Source organism: Marmota marmota, unplaced genomic scaffold (genome assembly GCF_001458135.2).
Source record: "Marmota marmota marmota unplaced genomic scaffold, marMar, whole genome shotgun sequence".
Lineage (NCBI taxonomy): Eukaryota > Metazoa > Chordata > Mammalia > Rodentia > Sciuridae > Marmota > Marmota marmota.
Window position 1 is genome coordinate 1,897,120 of NW_026000136.1, and position 22,094 is coordinate 1,919,213.

The 22,094-nt window shown below is 55.6% G+C and overlaps 3 protein-coding genes across 10 annotated transcripts in view; 1 reads left to right on the forward strand and 2 right to left on the reverse strand.

Moving 5' to 3' along the window:
* The window catches only part of Tecpr1 (tectonin beta-propeller repeat containing 1), a 29,363-nt gene extending 17,279 nt beyond the window's left edge, over positions 1-12,084 (forward strand). For 2 of the 8 annotated variants that reach the window (XM_015501987.1, XM_048785244.1), the window contains 11 exons: positions 51-178; positions 935-1,037; positions 5,661-5,757; positions 5,875-5,954; positions 6,914-6,970; positions 7,462-7,642; positions 8,179-8,314; positions 8,955-9,047; positions 10,024-10,130; positions 10,244-10,363; positions 10,515-12,084. In XM_015501987.1, coding sequence (XP_015357473.1) covers positions 51-178; positions 935-1,037; positions 5,661-5,757; positions 5,875-5,954; positions 6,914-6,970; positions 7,462-7,642; positions 8,179-8,314; positions 8,955-9,047; positions 10,024-10,130; positions 10,244-10,363; positions 10,515-10,610 — 1,198 coding nt within the window. In that variant the 3' untranslated portion in view covers positions 10,611-12,084. The remainder of the gene's footprint in view (positions 1-50; positions 179-934; positions 1,038-5,660; positions 5,758-5,874; positions 5,955-6,913; positions 6,971-7,461; positions 7,643-8,178; positions 8,315-8,954; positions 9,048-10,023; positions 10,131-10,243; positions 10,364-10,514) is intronic. The other 6 variants (XM_048785239.1, XM_015501988.1, XR_007341307.1 and 3 more) reach the window with 6 other exon arrangements.
* Bhlha15 (basic helix-loop-helix family member a15) lies at positions 12,081-16,052 on the reverse strand. The gene is made up of 2 exons (XM_015501989.2): positions 15,911-16,052; positions 12,081-15,151 (listed from the first exon to the last, which is right to left on the reverse strand). The coding sequence occupies exon 2, from the start codon at positions 15,095-15,097 to the stop codon at positions 14,525-14,527; it is 573 nt and encodes a 190-aa protein (XP_015357475.1). The 5' UTR covers positions 15,098-15,151; positions 15,911-16,052; the 3' UTR covers positions 12,081-14,524.
* A 1,169-nt stretch (positions 16,053-17,221) lies between these two features.
* Lmtk2 (lemur tyrosine kinase 2) overlaps positions 17,222-22,094 on the reverse strand; it is a 65,138-nt gene continuing 60,265 nt past the window's right edge. The window contains exons 12-13 of the mRNA XM_015501907.2: positions 21,783-22,025; positions 17,222-20,919 (exon numbers count right to left, since the gene is read on the reverse strand). Of these exons, the coding sequence (XP_015357393.2) occupies positions 20,891-20,919; positions 21,783-22,025 (272 nt within the window). The 3' untranslated portion in view covers positions 17,222-20,890. The remainder of the gene's footprint in view (positions 20,920-21,782; positions 22,026-22,094) is intronic.

The window sequence follows — 22,094 nt, forward strand, 5'->3', positions numbered from 1 at the left end:
AGGATACGTGGAAGGACAAACTGGACTGAGATGCCTTTTCGGCCCTCCAGGTTCTGGAGGCAGATGGGAGGCCACCTGCGGGTGGTGGAGGCCAACAGCCGCGGCGTGGTGTGGGGCATCGGCTACGACCATACAGCCTGGGTGTACACAGGTGGCTACGGTGGAGGCTGCTTCCAAGGTGAGGCGGCTTGAGCACCTGTGGCTGGCAGGACCAGCTCCCGGGCCCTCCTCCGAGCCTCTCCAGGTGTTCCCTCCTCTAATCCCCTCTGGCTTCCCTGTTGGTGCCAGGGCTGCTATCCCATTACTGACACTTGGCTAAGAGCTGGCTGACAGGTGACCTTCACCACTGCCAGCCTCCACAGAGGATAGTTCAGGCCAAGCCACGGGGCATGAGAGTCAGAAGACCAGGCCTCGCCTCCAAGACGCCCTCCAAGAATGAGCAGAGGGTCTTGAAGGTTCTAGATACAGCTGCCAGGACCTCTAACGTGTTCAGCCCCTCGTGTCACAGGCGAGACCTCAGGGTGCGCCAGGGCAGCTCCAGGACCCAGGCTCCCAGTGGCCCAAACTCTGAGTCCTGGTCGGCCTGTGGAAAGTGGAGGCAGAAGCAAATATGGAAACAGAACATTCCACGCCACAGCCCTCCACGCCACAGCCCTTGTGCTGTGGACAGAGCATGAGGTGGAGTGTGGGAGGGGTGTGCGCGGGAGGTTCTTCTCTTTGAGGCTGTGCAACCCCAGAATAATCATGTCCCAGACAAGACACCCAAGCCAGACAGGCCCTGGGAGGCTCACTCAGCAGCCTGCTGACCCTCTCAGCTGCCTGGGTCCACCCCACTCCCCACCTTATCTCTGAGTGCCTTTTGGAGCTTCAGAGGGAAATCCAGGCTTCCAGGCAGGCTGGGGCCTCAGGACCGTGGGGCCTCCTCTCTCCCCAGGCCTGGCCAGCAGCACCAGCAACATCTACACACAGTCGGACGTGAAGAGTGTCTACATCTACGAGAACCAGCGCTGGAACCCCGTCACGGGCTACACCAGCAGGTGAGTGGCACCAAGGCACCCTGCCTGGGCCAGGTCCTAGTTCTGACAAAACTGGACAGCCATGTCCAGTGTGGCCTCAAGTTGTGTCAGGTACCCTACGTAGAATTAGCTGAACATTACTGCTTGTGGAGGGTGCTTCTCTCGGTGTACTGGATGTTAAAACTCATTATTGAAGGGTATAACATTGGGCTGGGGTTGTAGCTCAGTGGTAGAGCTCTTGCCTAGCATGTGCGAGGCCCTGGGTTCGATCCTCAGCACTACATAAAAATAAATAAACAAAATAAAGGTATTGTGTCCAACTATAACTAAAAAATAAAATACTTAAAGGATATAACATTAAAAGTTTGCAAAATATATGTATGTATTACATAGCATATGCACCTCTCACTGGGCATCCCACCTCCAACACTAGGTCAAGAGGAGAACACAGCCAAGTCTCACCCAGCCCCCATCATCCCTTGTCCCTCTTTGCCAAACCGCAGATCCTAACTTCTAACAAGATGGTGGTCTTACTTGGGTGTTGGGATAGGTGGAGGTAGTGAGGGAATGTCTCTTCTTTCCAGAATTTGCTCTGTTAGTGGCAACTTTTTTTTTAGGGGGAGCGGTTACTGGGGATTGAACTCAGGGGCACTTGGCCACTGAGCCACATCCCTGGCCCTATTTTGTATTTTATTTAGAGACAGGGTCTCACTGAGTTGCTTAGCACCTCGCTGTTGCCGAGGCTGGCTTTAAACTCATGATCCTCCTGCCTCAGCCTCCTGAGCCACTTGGATTATAGGCATGTACCACTGCTCCTGGCTTAGCTGCAGTTTTTGATGTTTAAGTGTACATAATCTAGTCAGTCTTTTCCTTTATATTAAGTTAGAGTCTTTAAGAAAATCCTGTAGACAAGTCGTATAACCTGAGGTCACAACCGCTCATCTCTGTGGTGGTCACGTCAAAGCAGCCACAGGCAGCATGTCCCTGGAGGAGCACCAGAGTCTCCATCAAACTCACACACAGATGCCGAAATTTGAACTGTGTAACATTTCCACCTATCACAAAATGTGGTTTTTCTCTTAATCCTTTTCAACCACTTAAAAATGTAAAAATGTAAAAGTCAGCCTCAGCTTGGAGGCAGGTCCAGAGTGGGCGGTGTGCCTGGTTGGGCCCAGGGTCCTCATATGTTGACCCCATTCTACAGGCTCTCTTCCTCAGCCTGGGGAGTTGGGTCCCGAACTGTTATATATTCTATAGAGCGTGAGGTCGCATTGGTTTGGTTTGGTTTCCATTTATTCATGTTTGATTTAATAAAGTTTTATTTTCCCAAATGTTCAGTTGCTGTGACATCTTTGAATCTCTTTTTCCCCCTTGCAGTACTAGGGATTGAACCCAGGGCTCTCTACCGTGAGCTACAACCCCAGCCCTTTATTCATTTTTATTTTTTATTTTGAGCCGATGTCTCACAAAGCTGCCCAGGTTGGACTTGAACTTGCAGTCCTCCTGCCTCAGCCTCCTGGGTTGCTAGATCACAGGTGTGGCCATCATATTCCTTTTTCTCTGAGCTTCTTAGCAGCTGGGACACCTTCACCCTGGTGCTTCTTGTGTGAACCACTTTAGTGCAAGTGCTTTGAAAGCACTCTGTTAGTCCTTTATTGATGAGCTCCGAGAAGACCACGCTGGCCAGGGAGCCAGGTCTCCAAGACCACAGTGGGGACACGTGTAGCTTTCAGCTGGGAAATTCCTCCAAGTTTGTCACACAAGACTAGCTGATTAAATCCGGGTGCAGTGGCGCACGCCTGTAATCCCAGTGGCTTAGGAGGCTGAGGCAGGAGGATCACGAGTTCAAAGCCAGCCTCAGCAAAAGTGAGATGCCAAGCAACTCAGTGAGACCATGTTTCTAAATAAAATACAAAATAGGGCTGGGGATGTGGCTCAGTGGTCTAGTGCCCCTAAATTCAATCCTCAGTACTCCCGGCTCCCCTCCAAAAAGACTAGCTGATTCAGCTGATCCCAAATTTTGCCTTTAGACCGCTTCTCTTAGATTTGTTCACAGGGTCTTTGCCTTTCTTTTCTTCTTCTTCTTCTTCTTCTTTTTTTTTTTTTTTTGGTACCAGGAATTGAACTCAGGGGCACTTGACCACTGAGCCACATCCTCAGCCCTATGTTGTATTTTATTTAGAGACAGGGTCTCCTTGAGTTACTTAGATCCTCACCATTGCTAAGGCTGGCTTTGAACTCAGGATCCTCCTGCCTCAGCCTCTGAGCCACTGGGATTACAGGTGTGTGCCACCACGCCCAGTGGCTGTGTGTCTTAGCTGACTGTCTTGGGATCTTCTCGTCTTCTGTGGGAAGTATCATGAATCCTAGAAAGCGGTGGTGGCTACTTGCAGCCTTGCCGAGATGTGTTTTTTTCACTTGAAATATTCACTTGAAATAAAACTCTCACTCTTTATTGAGAAATCTGTCCTTTTCCTCCTGGATTATAGGGTGTTTTTGTCTTAAATCAAGTGTCCGCACGCCGCAGCCCCACCCCAAGCCTTTCTCTTCCACCCAGCTATTGGGTGTCCTGGGGCTAATCCTGCATTGACCCAGTTATGGTTCCTCTCAGGAGGTTTTCAGTGTTACTGGGACAAATCCTCTCACTGTCTTTACTGGTCTTCTGACGATTCTTGAAGCAGTTCTAGATGAACTTGAGAAGTAGCTTGTCCCAGTCCTGGAAAACCCCGGGGAACCTAGAACAGGTGGTCTTGGATCCGAAGATCAGTTTGGGTTCAACAGCTGTCTTACAGTGTAAGTCTCTAAAATGTGAATGGAGGTCACCCTCCATTAATCAAGTACTTCTCCTTATTTTCCTTTTTTTTCTTGAGATACTAGGGAAAACCTGTGGTCTCGCATATTGCTAGGCAAGTGCTCTGCCGCTGAGCTATGCCACTGCCCTATAATTTCTTCTTACTCAGACTTTGGGATATTTTTCTTTTCTTTCATTTTATTTTCCATTTTTCCAGTACTGGGAATTGAACCCAGGGGTGCTCTACCACTATGCTACACCCCAGTTCTTTTTATTCTTTTATTTTGAGACAGCGGGTCTAAGTTTCCCAGGCTGACCTCAAACTTGATCTTCCTGCCTCAGCCTGCCAAGTATCAGGAATTATGGGTGTGCCACCACTCATCTAGGTTTTGTGATTTTCTACACAGGGGTCTTGACATCTTTAGTGATAGTATTTCGTATTTTTGATGCCATTTTAAATGGCGTGTTCAAACTTTTCTATTTCATGGTTTTTCTTTTCATTTTTCTTTTGGCACCAGAGATTGAACTAGGGCCACTCAACCACTGAGCCACATCCCCAGCCCTATATTGTATTTTATTTAGAGACAGGGTCTCACTGAGTTGCTTAGCGCCTCACTGTTGCTGAGGCTGGCTTTGAACTCATGGTCCTCCGAGCTGCTGGGATGATAGGCCTGAGCCACCTCACCGGGCTCCAATTTTGTGGTTTTTACCTGGGCTGGAGTGCAATTGGTTTCCTTTCTGGCTTTTTCAAAGTTGGTGAAATAAATATCAAGCAATATGAGGAACAAGCTGCATAGACCCTCCAATCTCACTGACCAAGGACACTAAACACCACATGCATTTTGGTTTTACCTTCTCACCTCCTTGGGTGCATGTGGGCCTCTGGGAGGAGAGAAAGACGAGTTCATGAAGGTGGGCTGCGGGGACAGTCCACCCCAGGTGACCCTGCCTATCTCCCCTCCACTCAGCCCTGGACGCAGGACAACCCATGGCACTTTCTGTGTGTAAATATTTGTGTGTCTCCCTGTTATCCCAGTAAACCAGAGGCAGAGCTTTTCTGAGCATAGGTCTTCCTAGAAACCCACACCCCGTCCCAGGGCCTGCACAGCCTGCACTTGGCCCTCCGCTGCCCCCCCCCCCAGTCCTTACAAAGAAGGGCTCGCCGCTCCCTCATCCAGAGAGAGGGCAGACAGGGCCAGGCAGGCTCCAGCCATGGGCTCTGGGCACCGGGGCCTCACAGCTGTGCCCACACCCGGTCCCTGTGCTGCTTGCTACTACCGTAGTGCCCTATGGTGGCTGCTTGGCCTGGAAAACAGAAATGCGTTGTCCTGGGTTCTGGAGGCTGGAGGTCAGCGATCAGGATGTCACAGGGCTGGTTCCTTCTCCGGGCAGCAGGGAAGGGTCTTTCCCCTGCCTCTTTGGCCTCGCAGGCAGCCGTCTCCACATCCTCCTCCCTCCGTGTCCACCTGTGTCCTCATTCCCCTTGTTATGAAGATGCGAGTCAGATAGGACCACCTAGGGACCTCATCTCAGCCAGATCACATCTGTACTTACTGGGTGTTAGGACTTCCTAGTCTTTTGGAGGACACTATTCAGCCCGGAACACCCAGGAGAGAGAGGCAGCTCCCAGATAGCGCTGTGGCCTCAGTGGGTGGCTTGGTTGTTATGGCCAGGGCACCATGGCGACGTGCATTGCCCTGGTTGGTCTCCCCACCTGGGCTGGTTCTGTGTTTGCCCCTCACGCCTGGTGAGGGTGCCTGGGGCAGGGATGGGGTGCATGCCTGCTTCTGGGGTGTGTGGCAGGCTGGGCCTGTTCCTGGCACTCTCTTCACCTCACACCCCTTGTCCTGCAGGGGTCTGCCCACCGACCGGTATATGTGGAGTGACGCTACGGGGCTACAGGAATGCACCAAGGCTGGCACAAAGCCCCCGTCCCTGCAGTGGACCTGGGTGAGTCCCAGGCTGTCTGAGGAGAGGCGTCTGCTTGCCCTGCCCTGCCGTGCCTTCCCCAAGTTCCTGGCTAGCTACAGATTTGGGGGTCACATTCTCACTAACATGCTTCCCCAGGTTTCCGACTGGTATGTGGACTTCAGCATAACGGGAGGCACTGACCAGGAGGGATGGCAGTACGCCAGTGACTTCCCTGCGTGAGTATTTCTCTCTGCCCTGGGCTCCTGAGCATCAGGACCCTGGGCTGTGTGGCCTCTTGTGTCTCGCTTCTGTGCAAGGCCGGCCCTTGCTCCAGCCCTGGTCACCTCAGCTGCTACAGGGCTGGGGCTGGTTGAGAGGAGTAGGCGGGGCCCAGGGGAGCTCTGCCCCACAGCTGGCCCACCTGGCTGCTGAGATTCCTAAACACCTGGCTCCATCCTGCTGGGTCAGCCAGAAGGTTCTGGAGGACCAGTGGTGGGACCTGCTGGCCTGGGCTGAGGGGCTTCAGGAGGGTGAGGGGCCTCGGGCACCTTAGCAGGGAGTTCTGGGGGACGTTGGGCCATTTTCTGAATGCCAGGTGGTAATGGGGCCAGTGCAGGGGAACGTGTCAGGGTGAGGGGGCAGCCTCTTCAAGAGCGAGGCAGGCACCACTCTGGGAGACCAGGTGTGTCCAGGGCGGTGCGGTCGGAAGATGGAGAAGCAGACGGTGAGCCACAAAGTGGAGGCTGGTGGCCACAGTGTTGAGACCCAGGTGGCTTGTAGAGACCCTCACGTGGAGTCATGTCCAATCCAAGGAAGACCAAACCAGGAGCCCGAGTCCGGGCCTCGGTGGGTGGTTTCCAAGCAGAACCCAGCTGGGAGGAGGGAGAAGGTCCTGCCACCAGGCCTGGGACTGACCGGAGCCTCAGGCTGAGGGCTCCTCCCTAGAAGGACTCTGATGGGGCCTGTGGGGGGAGGGCCCTTCAGCTTGACCCTCTGGAAGGGCACTGCCATTCCTGGCTCCAGGAGGCCCCAAGCCCAGGGGGCCGTTGCAGCGAGACACCCCTGACCCTGCTGCTCATCTGATCCTCTGACTTACACCAAGGCTCTGCCCTGCAGCAGTTTGAAAAGAATGTGTGTAGTGTCCTTTTCCAGAACCTTCCATAGGTGTCTTGATTTTTCCCTCCTCTTCTTGCAGCTCATACCATGGGTACAAAACCATGAAGGATTTTGTCAGGAGAAGGTGCTGGGCCAGGTGAGCTAAGCCGGGGGGGCGGAGCCCAGCCTGGCTCCTCCTGGGCCAGAGCTGCTGGCCTCTGATCTCAGTCTCCAGGGAAGAAACGGGAACAGGGAGGGAGGAGAAAACACAAAGTAAATGTCAGCCCAGGAAATGCCCGCGGGCTCCCAGCGCTCTGGTTTCTGAAGAGTTTGTTTTCAAGAACAAATAAGAGAAATGTCACTGGCAGGCCCTGCTTGTGGGCAGGAGAGAGGCCTGGCCAAATTGGGGGCAGAAAGGGGCCCACCACAGGCCCCTCACTCCTGCCCACGCAGGTGCCCTCCAGGGTCCTGGCCCTGCCCTCCCTGAGCCTGGGAATTTTCCCCCTCCTTCCTCAGTGGTGGTTGGTTGTCCATCTTGGCTCTGCTTGCTGGGCCCTCCGGGTGTCTACCTCAGGTGGCCGGGGCAGTGCCAGGCCCTGAGGCTTGCTGTCATGCTGGGGCCCTGAGTTGTGCTCTTTCCCTGGACAGAAAATGCAAGCTGGTGACCAGTGGGCCTTGGCTGGAGGTGGCTCCCATCGCCCTTGGGGACGTGTCTATCATCCCAGAGAGCCCAGAGGCTGAGGGGCACAAGCACAGCATTGCCCTGTGGGCCGTCAGTGACAAGGGGGATGTGCTGTGCCGCCTGGGCGTGTCCGAGCTCAACCCCGCGGTGAGCACCTCCTGGCTCCTCCTGGCTGGGCCGCCCCGTCCTCCACGTGCTTCCTAAGATCGGCTCTGGCTCTGGAGTCAGGCTGGCTCAGGGCTCCCCAGGCCTGCCCAGGATGGTCCCTGTGGATGGAGCCAGTCAGTGGGCCCTCTGGGCGGTTGGTGCTGAGCATGAGTTGACATGAGGAGCTGCCATCTTTCAGGGCCTGTGCTAGGGGTCAGAGGGACAGAGGTAGGCCCAGGTGACGTGGAGGATGTGTGGCACCTCGTTGAGGTGCACATGTAATCATTTTCCGTGCCGTGCTTGAGAGATGAGAGGCCAAGTCCAGGGTCCAACAAGAGGCCAAGATCAGACTGTGGTCAGGGCAAGTCAGGCAGGGCCAGTTCAGGTGTCAAAGCTTCCCTGGACACCCTGCAGTCCCCCAGGTTTCCCACCCCAGGCAGGCTTGGACGCTGGACCTTGCACTGTAGCTGGGCTTGTGGGTACAGGGGCTCCCTGCCTCTGGGAGCCGCTTCAGCTCTCCTCCTCACTGCACCCAGGGCTCCTCCTGGCTGCACGTTGGCACAGACCAGCCCTTCGCCTCCGTTTCCATTGGGGCCTGCTACCAGGTGTGGGCTGTGGCCAGGGATGGCTCTGCATTCTACAGGGGCTCTGTGTCCCCCTCCCAGCCAGCTGGTGAGTGCTGCCCTCCAGGAGGTCCCCAAGGGCCCAGGCTGGGGTGGGGCATGAGAGTAAGATTCTAGCTCGACTTGATAAGCGCTTAGTGGCATCTCTGGACCAGGCATAGGGGCCAGCTGGGGCCCCACCCACTGTCATAGCTGGTGATGAGGCCACCCCTTTACAGCTATCCCCATGCCCTGAGCCAGGCCTGTCTGACCCTTGCTGGGTGACCCACTGTGACCACTATAGACTGCTCTTTGCTGGCAATTTGGAAAGTGTCCCCTGGGGGAAGCTGGCACAGGGTAGACAGAGGGGTGGCTTGAGGGGCATACAGCTCCTTCCACTGAATGGGAGAGTTTGAAGGTAGCCACTGTGACCAGCTCTGCTGTGTGCCCGGCTGGGCACCTTTGTGTCTGCCTTGGTAAGGCTGGTCTGTTGGGCCCTCTGTTGAAACCTGCCATACCCCTGGCAAGGCTGGGGTGCGGGGTGGATGGCTGGGGTGTGGGGTGGACGGCAGGGCCTGGGCAGCCTTGCTTGGCCCTCAGCCCCCACTAGGCCTCAGCTGCACATCTGTGTTCGGCTGGGGACTGAGGCTGGCTGCATGTGGACTCTCAGATTTTGTGGGTGGCCCCCTGAGTCAGCTCTCCCATCACAGGTGACTGCTGGTACCACATCCCCCCTCCCCCCAAACAGAGACTATCACAGGTGTCTGTTGGGCAGACGTCTGTATATGCCTTGGATGAAAATGGCAAGTGGTTTCCGTTCTTGCATGGTGGGCCGGGAGGGTGGGGTTCCCCAAGGGAGGGTGGGGTTCCTGAGGGACAGTGGGCAGGCACCGACTCCATCAGGAGGGGACGGCCTGCCTCTGGGTTTCTTCTTGATGTGACTGGAATTGTCCAGGCTTTTCTGAGCCTTGTTTCCCCCGGGGACATGGAGCGCCAGGTGTCAGAGCCAAGCAGTTGGCCTGCATGTCAGTATGCCCTTCTCACGCTGTGATGACCCTGGGGGTAGGACACTGAGCTGCAGCCCAGGTCTGGGCCAGGATGGAACAGGACAGCCCCGAGGTCCCCAACGGAAGACCTTCATACTGCCATGAGAGATGTCCAGCCTGAGGCCAGCCTTGGTGCTAGTCTCCTCCCCAAGTTAACCAGGGTTGGGTGGTCAGCGACTCCAGATGGCCAAGACCTAATAGAGCAGAAAGCTGGTCATTGCCACTTCCTGTTGAGGCTGGGTGACAGCATGGCAGGGCTAGCACCAGGAGCATCTTCTAGAAGATTCCATTGAGGTCTGTGACATGGGAGCCTCACAGGAAACACAGGCTGGCTCTTGCCATCCCTGACCCTTGCCTGATCACCTTAGGTAGGCCTCTGGCCAGTTCCCTTCAAGGTCCCGTCGTGGTTACGGGTGAGGAGATGCCAGGAGGAGGCAGAGTGCAGACCTGAGCCCAGGTGCTTCTCCAGATCCGGTTTTCCATTCTGTTTAGAACTCTTTGCCCTCAGTTTGTACCTCAGTAGGGAGAGGTGACAGCCCCAGCGCCGTCCAGCACAATGGGACGATTATGAAGCCAGGGAACCCGGGTGTGGAAAGGGCAGAGCTGGACACCGCCCAGGCCCTGCTGTGGGTCAGCGAGTGCGGAGTGTGAAGGAGCAGCGGGCGCCTCCTCCCCAGGCTCCCCGACCCGCTGCACCCCAGGAGGGGCCCTGACTCTCTGCTTCTCTCCCCAGGGAACCTGTGGTTCCGCGGAGGGATCACACCCAGTTACCCGCAGGGCTCCAGCTGGGAGCATGTGTCCAACAACGTGCGCAGAGTGTCCGTGGGGCCCCTGGACCAGGTGGGGAAGGGGGTGGCGGGTGCTGGGGTCTCTGGGCTCCCTCCCTGGCCTCCCCACTCCCACCCCAGCTGACCCACTGCAGCTGGGCCGGCTTCACCGGGCCTGTGTTCCAGGTCTGGGTCATCGCCAACAAAGTCCAGGGCAGCCATGGGCTGAGCCGGGGGACGGTGTGTCACCGCACAGGCGTGCAGCCCCGAGAGCCCAAGGGGCAAGGCTGGGACTACGGCATCGGGGTGAGTGTGTGGCCACCCTGCTGTACGCCCTCCTGAGGCGGAGCCATTGAGCTGGCCAGCCCAGCTGGGACCTGACCTAGGGGTGTGGGGAGGCCCCCGGCAGGGCCCCTTGGGGGTCCTGAGGCCTGGCTGATGTGGCTTCTCCTCCCAGGGAGGCTGGGACCACATATCTGTCCGGGCCAATGCCACCAAGGCCATCCGGAGCGTGTCCCAGGAGCAGGAGGCCCACGGCCCTGTCTGCTGCTGAGGCTGCCGCCCAGTCACCTGGAGGCTGGGATGGTGACAGGCTTGAGGATCAGGCTTGAGCCCTTCTGTGCTGAAGAGTGCCCCGTGAGAAGACATCGTCAGGACGACTCAGGAGGGCACCTGGCGGGTCGTGGCCCCTTCAGAGGCGCAGGCTGAAGTGCCAGGGTGTGAAGCCCACACGTGTCCCCCGTCTGCCAGGAGAGCTGCGGCGCAGGGAGGGGCCCTGGGCCCCCGCCTGTCCCATCTGCTCCTTGCCCTGTGCTGTCCACCTGCCCAGGCCCTGAGCCTGGAGCTCGGAGCTCACCAGGAACTCTGGCCCTGGGAGCAGAGCCAGGGAGGAACCCTTCTGAGCCAGGTGCCCCAGATGGCATCTGGGCCCTGCCCTGCCCCAAGAGAAATGGCTGCAGGGCTCTGGACCCCCTGCCACGGGCTGTGGTCATTCTTCAGAGCAGGGTTTAGAAGCAGATCTAGTTTGGAAAGAGAAACAGAGGTGGTGAGCTGGAGATGGATGCTCAAGTGGAGGGCCTTCCCCAGGTGAGCTGGGCCTGCTGGGTGCATGGAGATGTGCCCAAGTGCGGTCACCTCAAGAACCTTCCATGGTCGGGGAGGCCCCTCATATGGAGGATCTGGGATCCTGTTGCAGGGTGGCCAGGTAGAGGGGAGCAGTGTCCTGGGCCCCCCAACATTGTGGGAGGCAAGACTGCTGTGGGCAGGGTGTGGACAGGATCCCCCCAGCTGTCCTGCCCCCAGGACAGGGAGAAGGTGCCTTCCGCCCTGATGTGAGAGCCCTGCTGTGCCAGGCCAGGAGAAGTGCTTAGCCAGTGGCCCTTGCCCTGGGTAGCCTCCGTGCTGCCGGCTGCCCCTGTGTGCCCCTTAGGCGATGTCTCCAGTCACTTCCTACAGCTGGACACTGTGCATGGGAGGTGACCAGAGCCATGTCCTGTCCACGCTCCTTCTGAGGTGGCTTGAGTAGCCGGGCTCCTGACTGGCTCCCCGTCTGTCTGTCTGTGGTCAGGAGGGGTCGGCTCTGCAGTCATCTGGGATTCCAGTTTGCTGTGGAGGGTTTGTCACCAGAAGCCGACCCTAAGCATGGTCTTCTTGGGTGGGGGGGTTCCTTGGGGGATCCCCTCCCACATGCACTCGAGGACCTGGTGTTCACAGTTCCTGGAGGTGGGGACCTGGTGAGCCTGGGTATGGCGCCCAGGGGAACGATGGAGTGGCCCTGGGCTGACCCTCCGCTTGTCTCCATGTTGGGCCTGAGTGGGCATCGTGGTTTGTTCCCCCCAATGTGACCTGTATGTTTCTGCTGTGACTTGCTGTCTGTAGGTGGCTCTCAGCGAGGCACTGGGTGTCACTCTGCCCCCTCTCCAGAGTGACATGGCCTCTTGCTGCTCAGCACCAACGGTTCACCTGCTCAGCATCACTGTCTTGATCCCTGGGATGCTTTATTCAGTAAAAACTCGCACCACTGTCAACGGCATGGGATGTTTTATTAAGACATTTGATTAAGATGCACAGTTGCCCGTGCACTCATGGGCCAGAGCATCGTTCGTCCTGAAGTATTTTATTTTCATTTTACGACACAGCATCCATTTTATTAGTACTTTGAAGGGACCATTAGAAAAAAATAAGAGTAACTTTGGGTCATTTAAGAAGCATTTTTCACCACAATGAGGACGGGGGGCGCAGGCCGTTCGTTCCAGTTGAGTTTCCTCGGATGGAAACCGCTTGCAGTTCTGGCGTCTGCACTGCCCTGGTGGGAGGTGACAGGATCTGCCTGGGAGGAGTTGGGGGAGGGTGGGGAGCTGGTGGCCCAGGGGACCTGGGCTCCGATCAGGTGGGTGGCTCCAACCCACTTGTCCAAGGGCTTGAGAAAACAGCCCTGCAGGATGGAAGAGTCCAGCCTGGGATTAGGGCCCAGGGCCTGGGTAGAGGGGGACCCAGCAGCTGGCCCGCTGGCTGCCAACCTGTTCCCTGACCTCTCCCCAACATCTGGCATCCTGAAGTGGGACTTGGGCCTCTGAAGATCCTTGGTGTGGTCCAGGGGCGTACAGATCCCCTGCCACGGGTGAAGAAGGCCTGGCCAGCTGGCCCAAGTCAGTCTCTGGGAAGCAGAGGTGCCATCTGAGGGCAGAAAGCGCTAGGAGGCTGTTGTCCTGTAAGGCGGTGACCCAGAGGCGGTGACCCAGATCCAGTCTCAGGCGGGGGCTCCTGGACAGAGCTCTGCTGGCACCGTCCCTCCCCCTGCTTTCATGCTTCCATAGTTAGTGCATCTGGCAGGCACTGGATGGACGGCACCTGCCCTGACCTGGGCTCTGTTGGAACCGAGCCGCTGGTCTGCAGCCCCGAGTCCCCTCAGCTAGAGGAGGCCTCTACCGTCTTGTGAGCTGTTGGGCAGGTCCCCCACAGCAGGGAAGGACTGGGCTCTGTCCCAACCTCAGCTCACATGGGTTGATGCCCTGACCACTGACCTTCCACAGTGAGGGGCAGACAGGAAGACCTGGAGTGTCCACCTAGCCCATGGTGAGGGCCAGCTCGGGTATTAAGGCCAGACCAGGCCTACTGGGACTGGCAGGAGGGACACACAATACCAACAAGCCCAGAGCCACCGTCCAGAGGGCCTGACCAGGAGGGTTAAGATTGAGTGGCTAATGTCTATTCCTTGGGGTGCCACATGCTGCCCTTCACATGGCCAGGGCTGACCCCAAATTCTCTGGTGCCTTCAGCGTCTGGTGCTGTGCCCCTCCAGCTTGGGTAGGAGCAAGGCTGCCTCTTGGGAGTGGACTAGCAAGAGTCCATGGCCCAGTGTGGCCCCCACCCACAGCAGCTCAGGAGGGACCTGGCTCCCAGGGGACTCTGGGTCAGCTCCGGGCAGAGGGCCAAGGAAGGGGAGATGCCAGCAGGGGTTGACAGCAAAGTGGCTGAGTCCGGCAGAGCCAGTGGGGCAGGAACGCCCCGACAGACGGAAGCAGGACCAGAGGCAGCGGGGCTGCCAAGCCACCCAGTCCTTGCCATCAGGGAGCAAGCTGTGGGGGAAGGGACGCTCCTGCCATCCCAGGCTCCACCTTACACAAAACCCCAAAGGCCCCGACTCAAAACAGGCCCCGAGAAATCCTCAAGTCCTGTGCCAATTAGATGGTGGCCCCACATCAGTGACAAAGATGAATAGCAAACTGGGGTGGGGACCTGCAGGAGGCCCAGGACAAACTCCCCCTGTGCAGGGGCTTGGGGGCTCCTCTCAGGAACACAACTCTGTCTCCAGCCCAGTTCCACTGCCTCCCCAGGAGTCCCCACCCCAGAAGAAGAAGGAAGCTCCTCCCCGCCAGCTCCCTTTATCAGAGATCATCTGATTAGGGTGTCCAGAGGCTGAAGAGCCGCCATCTTGGCTCTGCCATATTCCCTGGGAGGCCTTGGGCCCAGGGCCTCAGGTTACCCTAAATGAGAAGGCTGAGCCCAGGCCCTGTAGCCCTGCAGTTGAGCTTGGAGGCTCCCTTTCCAGCCTTGGCTTCACCAGTAGCAGGGAAACTTGTAAGTAAACATTTTTCTGGAATCTCCCTGTGCCCAGGAGGGAGCAGCCCACTGGTGGAGAGAGTCCATTTGGGAAGGTGAGGGCCTTTCCACACATGCCTAGTCCATCTGGCTCAGAGATAAAATGGAGGACCTGGGATGTGCAGAGGTGCTTTGGGCTCATGCTGCCCAGGGTCATGGCCCAGACCAGACCACTTGCTTGTCTCTGGACAACTGGAAGAAACGGCTCCAGGCAGGTGGCTGAGCTGAGCATTCAGGGAAGATGGATCTGCTGGGGCCACAACCTCGTGAAGTGTCACCAACTGGCCTGGGGCTTGCAGCACGTAGGACCAGGGCTGGGATGGGCTGGCTGGGCCACCGCTGCCGGCCCACCCCCGGACCTGGCTGTTAGGTGCCCTCCCAGAAGCTGTGGATCTGTGTGGAGTACCGCTGCAGGTGGCCCTGGGGCTGGGCCTCGGTGGCTCCAAGCGTGCCCCCGGCGGATTGCTGCTGTTGCTGCTGGTAATGTTGGTAGAGCTTGGGGCCCTGTGCTGGGCCCTGCCCCTCCAGGCCCTGGAGGCGGCCGCTGGACATGGTCAGGATGGTGGTGGTCAGCGACTTGATGTAGTTCTTGGCCAGGGTGAGCGTCTCGATCTTGGAGAGCTTCTTGTCGGCCCGCACGTGCGGGATGACCTCGCGCAGGGCCTGGAAGGCGTTGTTGAGCTTGTGCATGCGCTGCCGCTCCCGCTCATTGCTCTCCAGCCGCCGCTGGACACTGCTCTCCCGGCGGCTGCTGGGACCCTGCCGGCGGCGCCCACCCTCTGCCCGTGCCCCAGCTCCCCGGGGGGTCCTGCTCCGCAGACCCTTGGTCAGCTCCATCCCTGAGCCCGACTGGGGCCTGTCTGCTGTCTGCTCCTCAGGCGTGGCCTCCGTGTCCTGCAGTGGTGTCCGGCGCCGGGGTGGCCGATTCTTGGTCTTCATGGCTGCAGACCGGTCGTCTCAAGAGGTGGTGGCTGGGAGGGGAGGCCCTTAAAACTGAAATCCAGAACACAGGCCATTCTGTGGTCACTCACCATGGCCAGTGGACATTCAGGATGGCCCATACCATCGGTGTCTTTGCCAATGAAATGGTACAAGTAGCCAGTGGCAGCGCAGCAGTTGGTGCAGGTAAGTGACCCTAGGGTCCTTTCCATTCACGTGCTGAGCCCTGAGCTCACCTGGGGCTGGCTGGGGCTGGACCTCGGTGGCCTCAAGTGTTCTTCCCAGCCCTTTGCTGCTGCTGCTGCTCATCTGTCTGATCTTACCCCAAACCCTCAAACCTTCCTGTATCTTATGTCCTTCTTTCTCTGAGGGGGTGGATGGCTCACACTGACCAGTGGACCTTATTCTGGTCCCATGCCCCTCACTGCCCCTTGAGTGCCTCCTGAGCTTAGGTGACCTTCGGCACTTTGCTTAGACCACCCAGAGATATGTCCCCACCCTGGTTTAGGGTGGCTCCTGCAATGCCTCAAGTTTGCCCCAAGGCAAACGCCACCTTACATGACACTCGGGGACAATATTGGGACCAGAACTACTGTGGACATAAGGCAGCTGTCACAGGTCAGAGGGTGACCATTACTGCCAGGACCCCACAGCAGACCCCAGTCCCACCACGTGGACAGCACCAGCTGCGTGTACAGGAGCCCGGGCTCCCGGTGGCCACCACCTGGGTTTTCCCCCTCTGCGGCCACCTGGTCCTGCCTCTGGGTCCTCTCCCCGCAAAGCACCCAGACGCCCCTCCAGCCTCCCGATTACCTGGGGATCCGCGGCCGCACGCGCCGAGGAGGGTGCCCACGGGGGACAAGGACACGTCGCTTTAGCCGCCCCGGGCGGGGCCGCGGACGCATGTAAATGAACTCGCTGGGCGGGGGCGGGGCGGGGCGGGGCCGCGCGGGGCGCTGGGCACCTGCTGCCGGTGGGCGGCCACGCCTCCGTTACCCGACCGGTGGCCGCGCAGTGGCGACCAGCACCCCGACCTGCTCGCAGCCCGCCCCCGCCTACCCACCGCCCCGCTGCTCCGGATCAGCCGGAGCCCAGGCTGGCGGCCACTCCTCCGGTGGGGAGCCCGAGCCCTTGGGGGCCCGCGGAAGCCCCAGGGCCGCACCTGGCCTCCGGTTTAAGGCTCAGAACACGGAGCCAGTCGAGCCAGTCGCGAGCCAGCCGTCCTAGGATAATGGAGAATCTTATTAATCTTTAGAATTTTGACACAGGGTTCCCCTAAATTGCTGGGGCTGGCCTGAAACTGGCAATCCTCCTGCCGCTAGTAGAGACAGCAGCCACAATCCTTGAGCAAGGGCTAGGGTTCCCTGGTCACATTGGGGGTTCCCTGGCTCCCAGGGCACCCCAAGTTTTGCTGTAAACCCTGCATCCCCCAAGAGCTTGGGGATGCCTGGGTTTCCTTTCCCACGCCGCCCCCCAAACGCCCAGGCTTGGGGTGGTGCTATTGGTAGTTCCTGGTGGCCTGTCCTGGTTGGTGGGAAGGGGCTGGCAATTTCTGGATTTGGGGCAGACAGCTTGTGCTCAAAACCGACTCTGCCACTCATGGGCTGTGCATCACCATCCCTGGCGGCAGCCTGGCCACCTGCTACAAGGGATGAAAAGATGCTAAAAGCAGCACCTTGCTCAGGAGCTGAGAGGCCAAGCCCCAATCCAGGGAGGACTGTGTGTGTGGACTGTCATGTGGCTGGCAGCCTCAACTCCACTGGGCCGTGCTGCCATGTCTTGGGCACCTCTGAATGGGGACTCATGTCTGTTTCATCTACACACTAAGGGTCTCACCTGGGACGTGAGGTGACTAAAGTCAGCCCTATGGGCCATAGTTATGGCAGGAGGCTGTCGAATACCTCTTAGACACTTGCACCTGGGGTAAGGGACCAGAGGGATGCCCCTCTCCATGCAGAAAGGCTGGTTTTGAGTGGATATGAACCTTGTGGCTAGAGGCTCTTTAAGGCTGGGCCAAGTGAGGACCTCAAGGACAGACGCTCCAAGGCAGCTCCGCACCAGGGCACCCTCCCCCGCCCTACTCTTGCATGATGGAAAAATCACAGAATAAATGAAGCAACAGAGTTTATAAATATATAACTATATTTATTTTGAATATTAAATAGTTTTTAAATTACAAGCAATTTATTGAATCACACTATGCATCAATATACAGTAAAAATCTTACAATTTAAAAATGTACACAATTTAAACTGAAAGTTCATTAACTGTTATATTGCCGTGAACCTCTTCTGACTGTTCAGTACAAAGGCCTGGTAGGTATGATCGCCCCAGGCCTCTATCTGTAGACGAGTCCCATCATCCAGACCCAGCTAAGCCATTCAAGCTGACCTGGACGGGTGTCGGTAATGCAATACTGTCAACACATCTTCAAGAACTTATTTATATGCTAGAGAGTTTTCTTTTTTAACAGCCAAGACTGGCGCCAACCACACTGCTACTTAGGAATATTGTTTCTGAGATTTCTGTCTGAAGTAACTGTATGCCCATTCTTTTTTTAAGGCTACTCCTCACGAGATCTGAAGCCCCCCATAACTGAAACCCAACATTTGGAGTATGACACTTGCATTGCATCTGAATTTTTAGGTGACTGACTGAGTAGAGAACTCTGCCAGGCCCCCCGGGACAGACATGCAAAGATCATTAACTCTACAAATACTCTATGGGAAGGAAATATGAGTGAAAGGAAGAGGTTTTTGAAAGGCGTTTCACGGCAGCAAGACATACAAAGATTTTTTTCTTAGATAAAACCATCTCTATAGAAACAGTCAGGCCTGAACATTTAAAAATAGAATGGATGATTTGTTTTTAATTCAGCTTTCTTCTTTCGCCCTTAAGATGAATGGCTTCTGACCCAGACACAGGATCTGAGTCTCAGAAGGATCTGGGAGGACTTTCTCTACAGTTCTTTTTCTGCTTATGACAGGGCCGTTTGATAACACAAATCAGCATCTAGCTAGAAGGGGAATGACGGTTAGATTATTCGTATTACATGATTTAAACATACACACTCCACCAAAGTAAGATCTAAATCAAGTCGTATGGTAGCCATCCCGTATGGCTACCCAAAGGAGGCCAGGAAATGCCTCAGGTATTAGAAACCTCCCCACTTGGTCTAGAGAATGCCGATGATTTACTTCATTGCATAACTTTTTAGAACAAGTACCATTCATAAAACCCACTACTGGTAACCAACTTATTAGTTAAAAAATAAAAAGAAATAAAGAAACCCAACAACAACCCCCCCAACAACCCTGAATTGAACAACAAAGTGCATGCTTGACACTTCAAAATGGGTTGAAGTTTTAATCTATTGAATTAAATTTCTTTGTATTGCTTGAGATTTCAAAAAATCATGTTGACTCACATGTGTATCAGAAATACAGTCTTCCCTTCCATGCAACACCACAGTAAGATCCAACCCACCCCATTCCCAACTCAAGGTATAAAATGCTTTTGGCAATTAATTATGAGAGTGATACAGACCTAAAATTAAAAAATGTGGGAACTATGTTGTTAAAAAATCTTGACATAGTGAAAAAAAGTACAGCCCCCAAATAGCAGTAAATGTATCCTGGGCTAACTACGTAAGAAGGCTATATATTCTATGGATCTGCTTGATTTTTTAGTCACTTAAGTCTGAACTCCTTAAGCCTATAATTTGAAAAAATGAACATAATCACATCTCATTTATCTCTCAACCAAGACTGGTAAATAGAGGTAAAAAAATCAGAAAACTCAGGAAGTTGCCACAGCAAGAAATTCAGTTCTGACATTTTGGCAAAATCACCTTCCAAAGCCCTGCTTCCATGTCCAGACCCACCGCTCGAACCCGGCCGGAGTGCACTATGGTCAGACCACGGTGGGGGTGGGGGGACTCCATTCTGAATTTTCTTGCTTTGGAAAGTTTTATTGCTTAGTAGAAAAAAATTTGCAGAGTGAATCGGAATTCATAATAAAGGTCACAATTTACCACCTACATACACTCCAGCCAAGGTCCACATTTGCATTCTGCATGGGGACTGGAGCCAGCTGACGTCACAGCTCCAGCCGCAGTCTAGAGACTCATTCCAGTGTCTTGCTGGAGTCTGGAAATCAGATCAGCACCCGAAAATATTTGGGGCGAAGGACCAGTGTGAGGGGACCCACCCCAGTAGGATCAGTGCTAGCTCGGCACAGCGCGGCTATGCCACACTAGCCATCGGAGACTTCCTGGTGCCAACACAGAGCTCAAGGATGGTAGGATGAGGGCAGCTTCGGGTCAGGGACTCCTGATTCCTGCCAGCCTGTGATGAAGCGCACTGCAAATGCTCAGTCCCTTTCAAAACAAGAGGAGAACAAGAAGGAAAAGGCTGTGCAGACGAGCCCCTGGGCCACGCAAGTTGTGACAGTCACACAGGATAACCCTGAGGGCACATCGGCTGCTGGGCTCTGCCGAGGCCCCCTGTTTTCTTCCTGGCAGCCGCAAGGTGCAGTCTATCTCCTGGGTTACAAAGACACCAGCCATGACTTGGAGTGGCTCTGAGGGGGAAATCAGCTTTGGAGATTTCCTTTTTTTCCAGTGCTAGGAATGGAAGCAGGGTCTCAGGCACGCAAGGCAAGTGCTCTACCACTGAGTTACGCCCTCTCCCTGGAAATTTTTTAAGAGCTTGATTCAACCACACCCAAAGTAGACAGACAAAATTATCCATACCGTGCCCAGCATCCAGAGCCCTCTACTGGGACGCGTGGGGATGCCAGTGCCTCGGAGGAGGGACGCGTAGAACCCCTGCAGCCTGGCCCCCCTGGGGGAGGGGGCGGAGGCCACACTCTGCCTGCAACTTGCCTGACCTGCTATGGCAGAAACTGGCCTCAGAGAACACTGACCTGCAGCCAAGTTCCGGAGTGCACCTCCTGTCAATTTTTACCAAAAGGGTTGAAAAAGTGGGCGCAGAGTGGGAGCATCCCACAGAGAGGCTGCAAGGCCTTTGAGCTGCTCAGAGAGGCCTCGTGTGCTACAGGGGAAGCAGCTAATAGAGAACAGACAAAATGTGTTCGATTCTATCAACAAAACAGAGCAGTATTTTTGGACTCATCAAAAATATTTCCTGTAAGAACATAAAACACTAACATTCAGAATCAATATCATTTATGAAAGAGTACCATATGTACAGTTCCAACAATTCTGAAGACGGCATAACACTCAAAATATTTAAGCTTTACAAGTACCATGCAGAGCAAATAAACTATTTTAAAAAAATCAAACTAGTGAATAGCACCAGCTTGACCTGCCGTATTTTCCTTGAATAATTTACGATTCTGTACAATATTGGGACTCTTGGAACACTTATCCACAGTGCAATTACAGAGAGCAATTAGTGATTTCTTTAAGAACAATAAATATGGCTCACTTGTGACCATTCCCCTGGTGCACCCTCCACAGCACCTGTACCCAGACCAGGAGGCACAGGTGTGGACGTGGAAGAGGAGGCAGAAAACAGACACACACCCCAGTGCACATGGTTCCCCCACACACGTGGAGGCAGTGTGCCACCTTGCCAGGATGACCAGCCACGAGCACTTCAAGTGTGAGGGGCCGCGGGTGTGCAGCTGCAGAGGGCCCAGCTGCCCGGCCCGGCGGTGGTCCAGCAATCTTTCACCTTCGGAGTCCCTCTCCCAGGCTCACGGTGGCCAGTGGTGGGCAGGACTGCTCGGCTGACTCGGGATGCTGCTTGGTGGAGTTGTCTGCAGCAGCTAATCCTTTTCTCCATCTTCACTGCTGCCTATTTGGGAGACGAAACAACATGACACGATGGATTTTAAGAACTGTCCCCAAAAGTAACAGTACAGAGCATCTCTGACCAGCCTGGCAGGAAAAGGAACTGTGGCTCGTATCTGCTGTCACACCTGCCCAAGCTGCCCCGTGTGTCCTCGCAGCAGCACTCGCCAACTCCGCACACACAGCTGCTCGGCTCCCAGGGTGGCTACGCGTCCACGCTCAGGGCACAGAAGAAACCAGCCCCGACCTGCACGTCTGCCCCTGGGAGACTGCTGGGCACAGGCATTATCTAATCGGCACAAGCGAAACAGTGCAAACACAGATACCAGCTCTTTATATTTCACATTTATTATTTGAGCTGTAAACTTCAAATAAAAAAAAAATGTACCTATTAACATTTATCTTTTAATCTAGGTACAGGGAAAAAGAAGCCAAATGTTCAGATATTGCCCCTTCAAATGTGCCCCTGCCATGAATTCCCACCTGGTTCTCTATCACAGAGACCAAAACTTAATGGCAAAATCAACAAACCCCAGGGAAGAGCCAGAGTACACCAGGCTCAATTTCAAAACCACAGGTCAAGTGTTCTCAGCTTGCACCTTCTGAAAGGCTGGATCTGTGGGAAAAACAGGGACCAGCAGCAAAAGGAGAAAAGGGGAAGAAAAGGGGGCGGAGCACTGCCTGGGGAACTCCTCAAGTCCTCGAGGTGGCCTTGGGGTGGTTCCCACCTCTGGCTGGGGTCACCAGCCCAGCAGCGGCAAGCAGCCATGAGCCTGCAGAGTAACCTGAGGACACAGTTGAGATAGTGGAGTTCGGAGACCCGCCCCACCCCCACCACGGCCCCAGGACACACAGGCTGCCTCTCACCTCCCTGCTCAATGTCCGAGTCCGTGAGGTGCGTGAGAGAGAAGCTGGCGATGTTGGCAGGAGAGATGGAGAACCTGGAACAGGGGGACACGTGCGGCCAGCTCTGCTCTGTGCTCCGGGCCGGTGGCGGGGGAGAGAAGTACTTGGACGTTTGAAGGGAAGGCTTGGAACCAAGGAGGTTGCTTGTCGTCTTGGACATGAAAGGATCGGCAGAGAAGTCATCATCCCATTCAAAGCCTCCACCTGGAAATAAGTCAACCCCAGATTATCACTTTGTGATAAGGAAGAGAGGGAGCACTCAAAGTACAGGCT

What these genes read in the sequence shown, in the direction of transcription:
- Bhlha15 (XM_015501989.2), bottom strand. Translation starts at nt 15,097, where the DNA reads ATGAAGACCAAGAATCGGCCACCCCGGCGCCGGACACCACTGCAGGAC.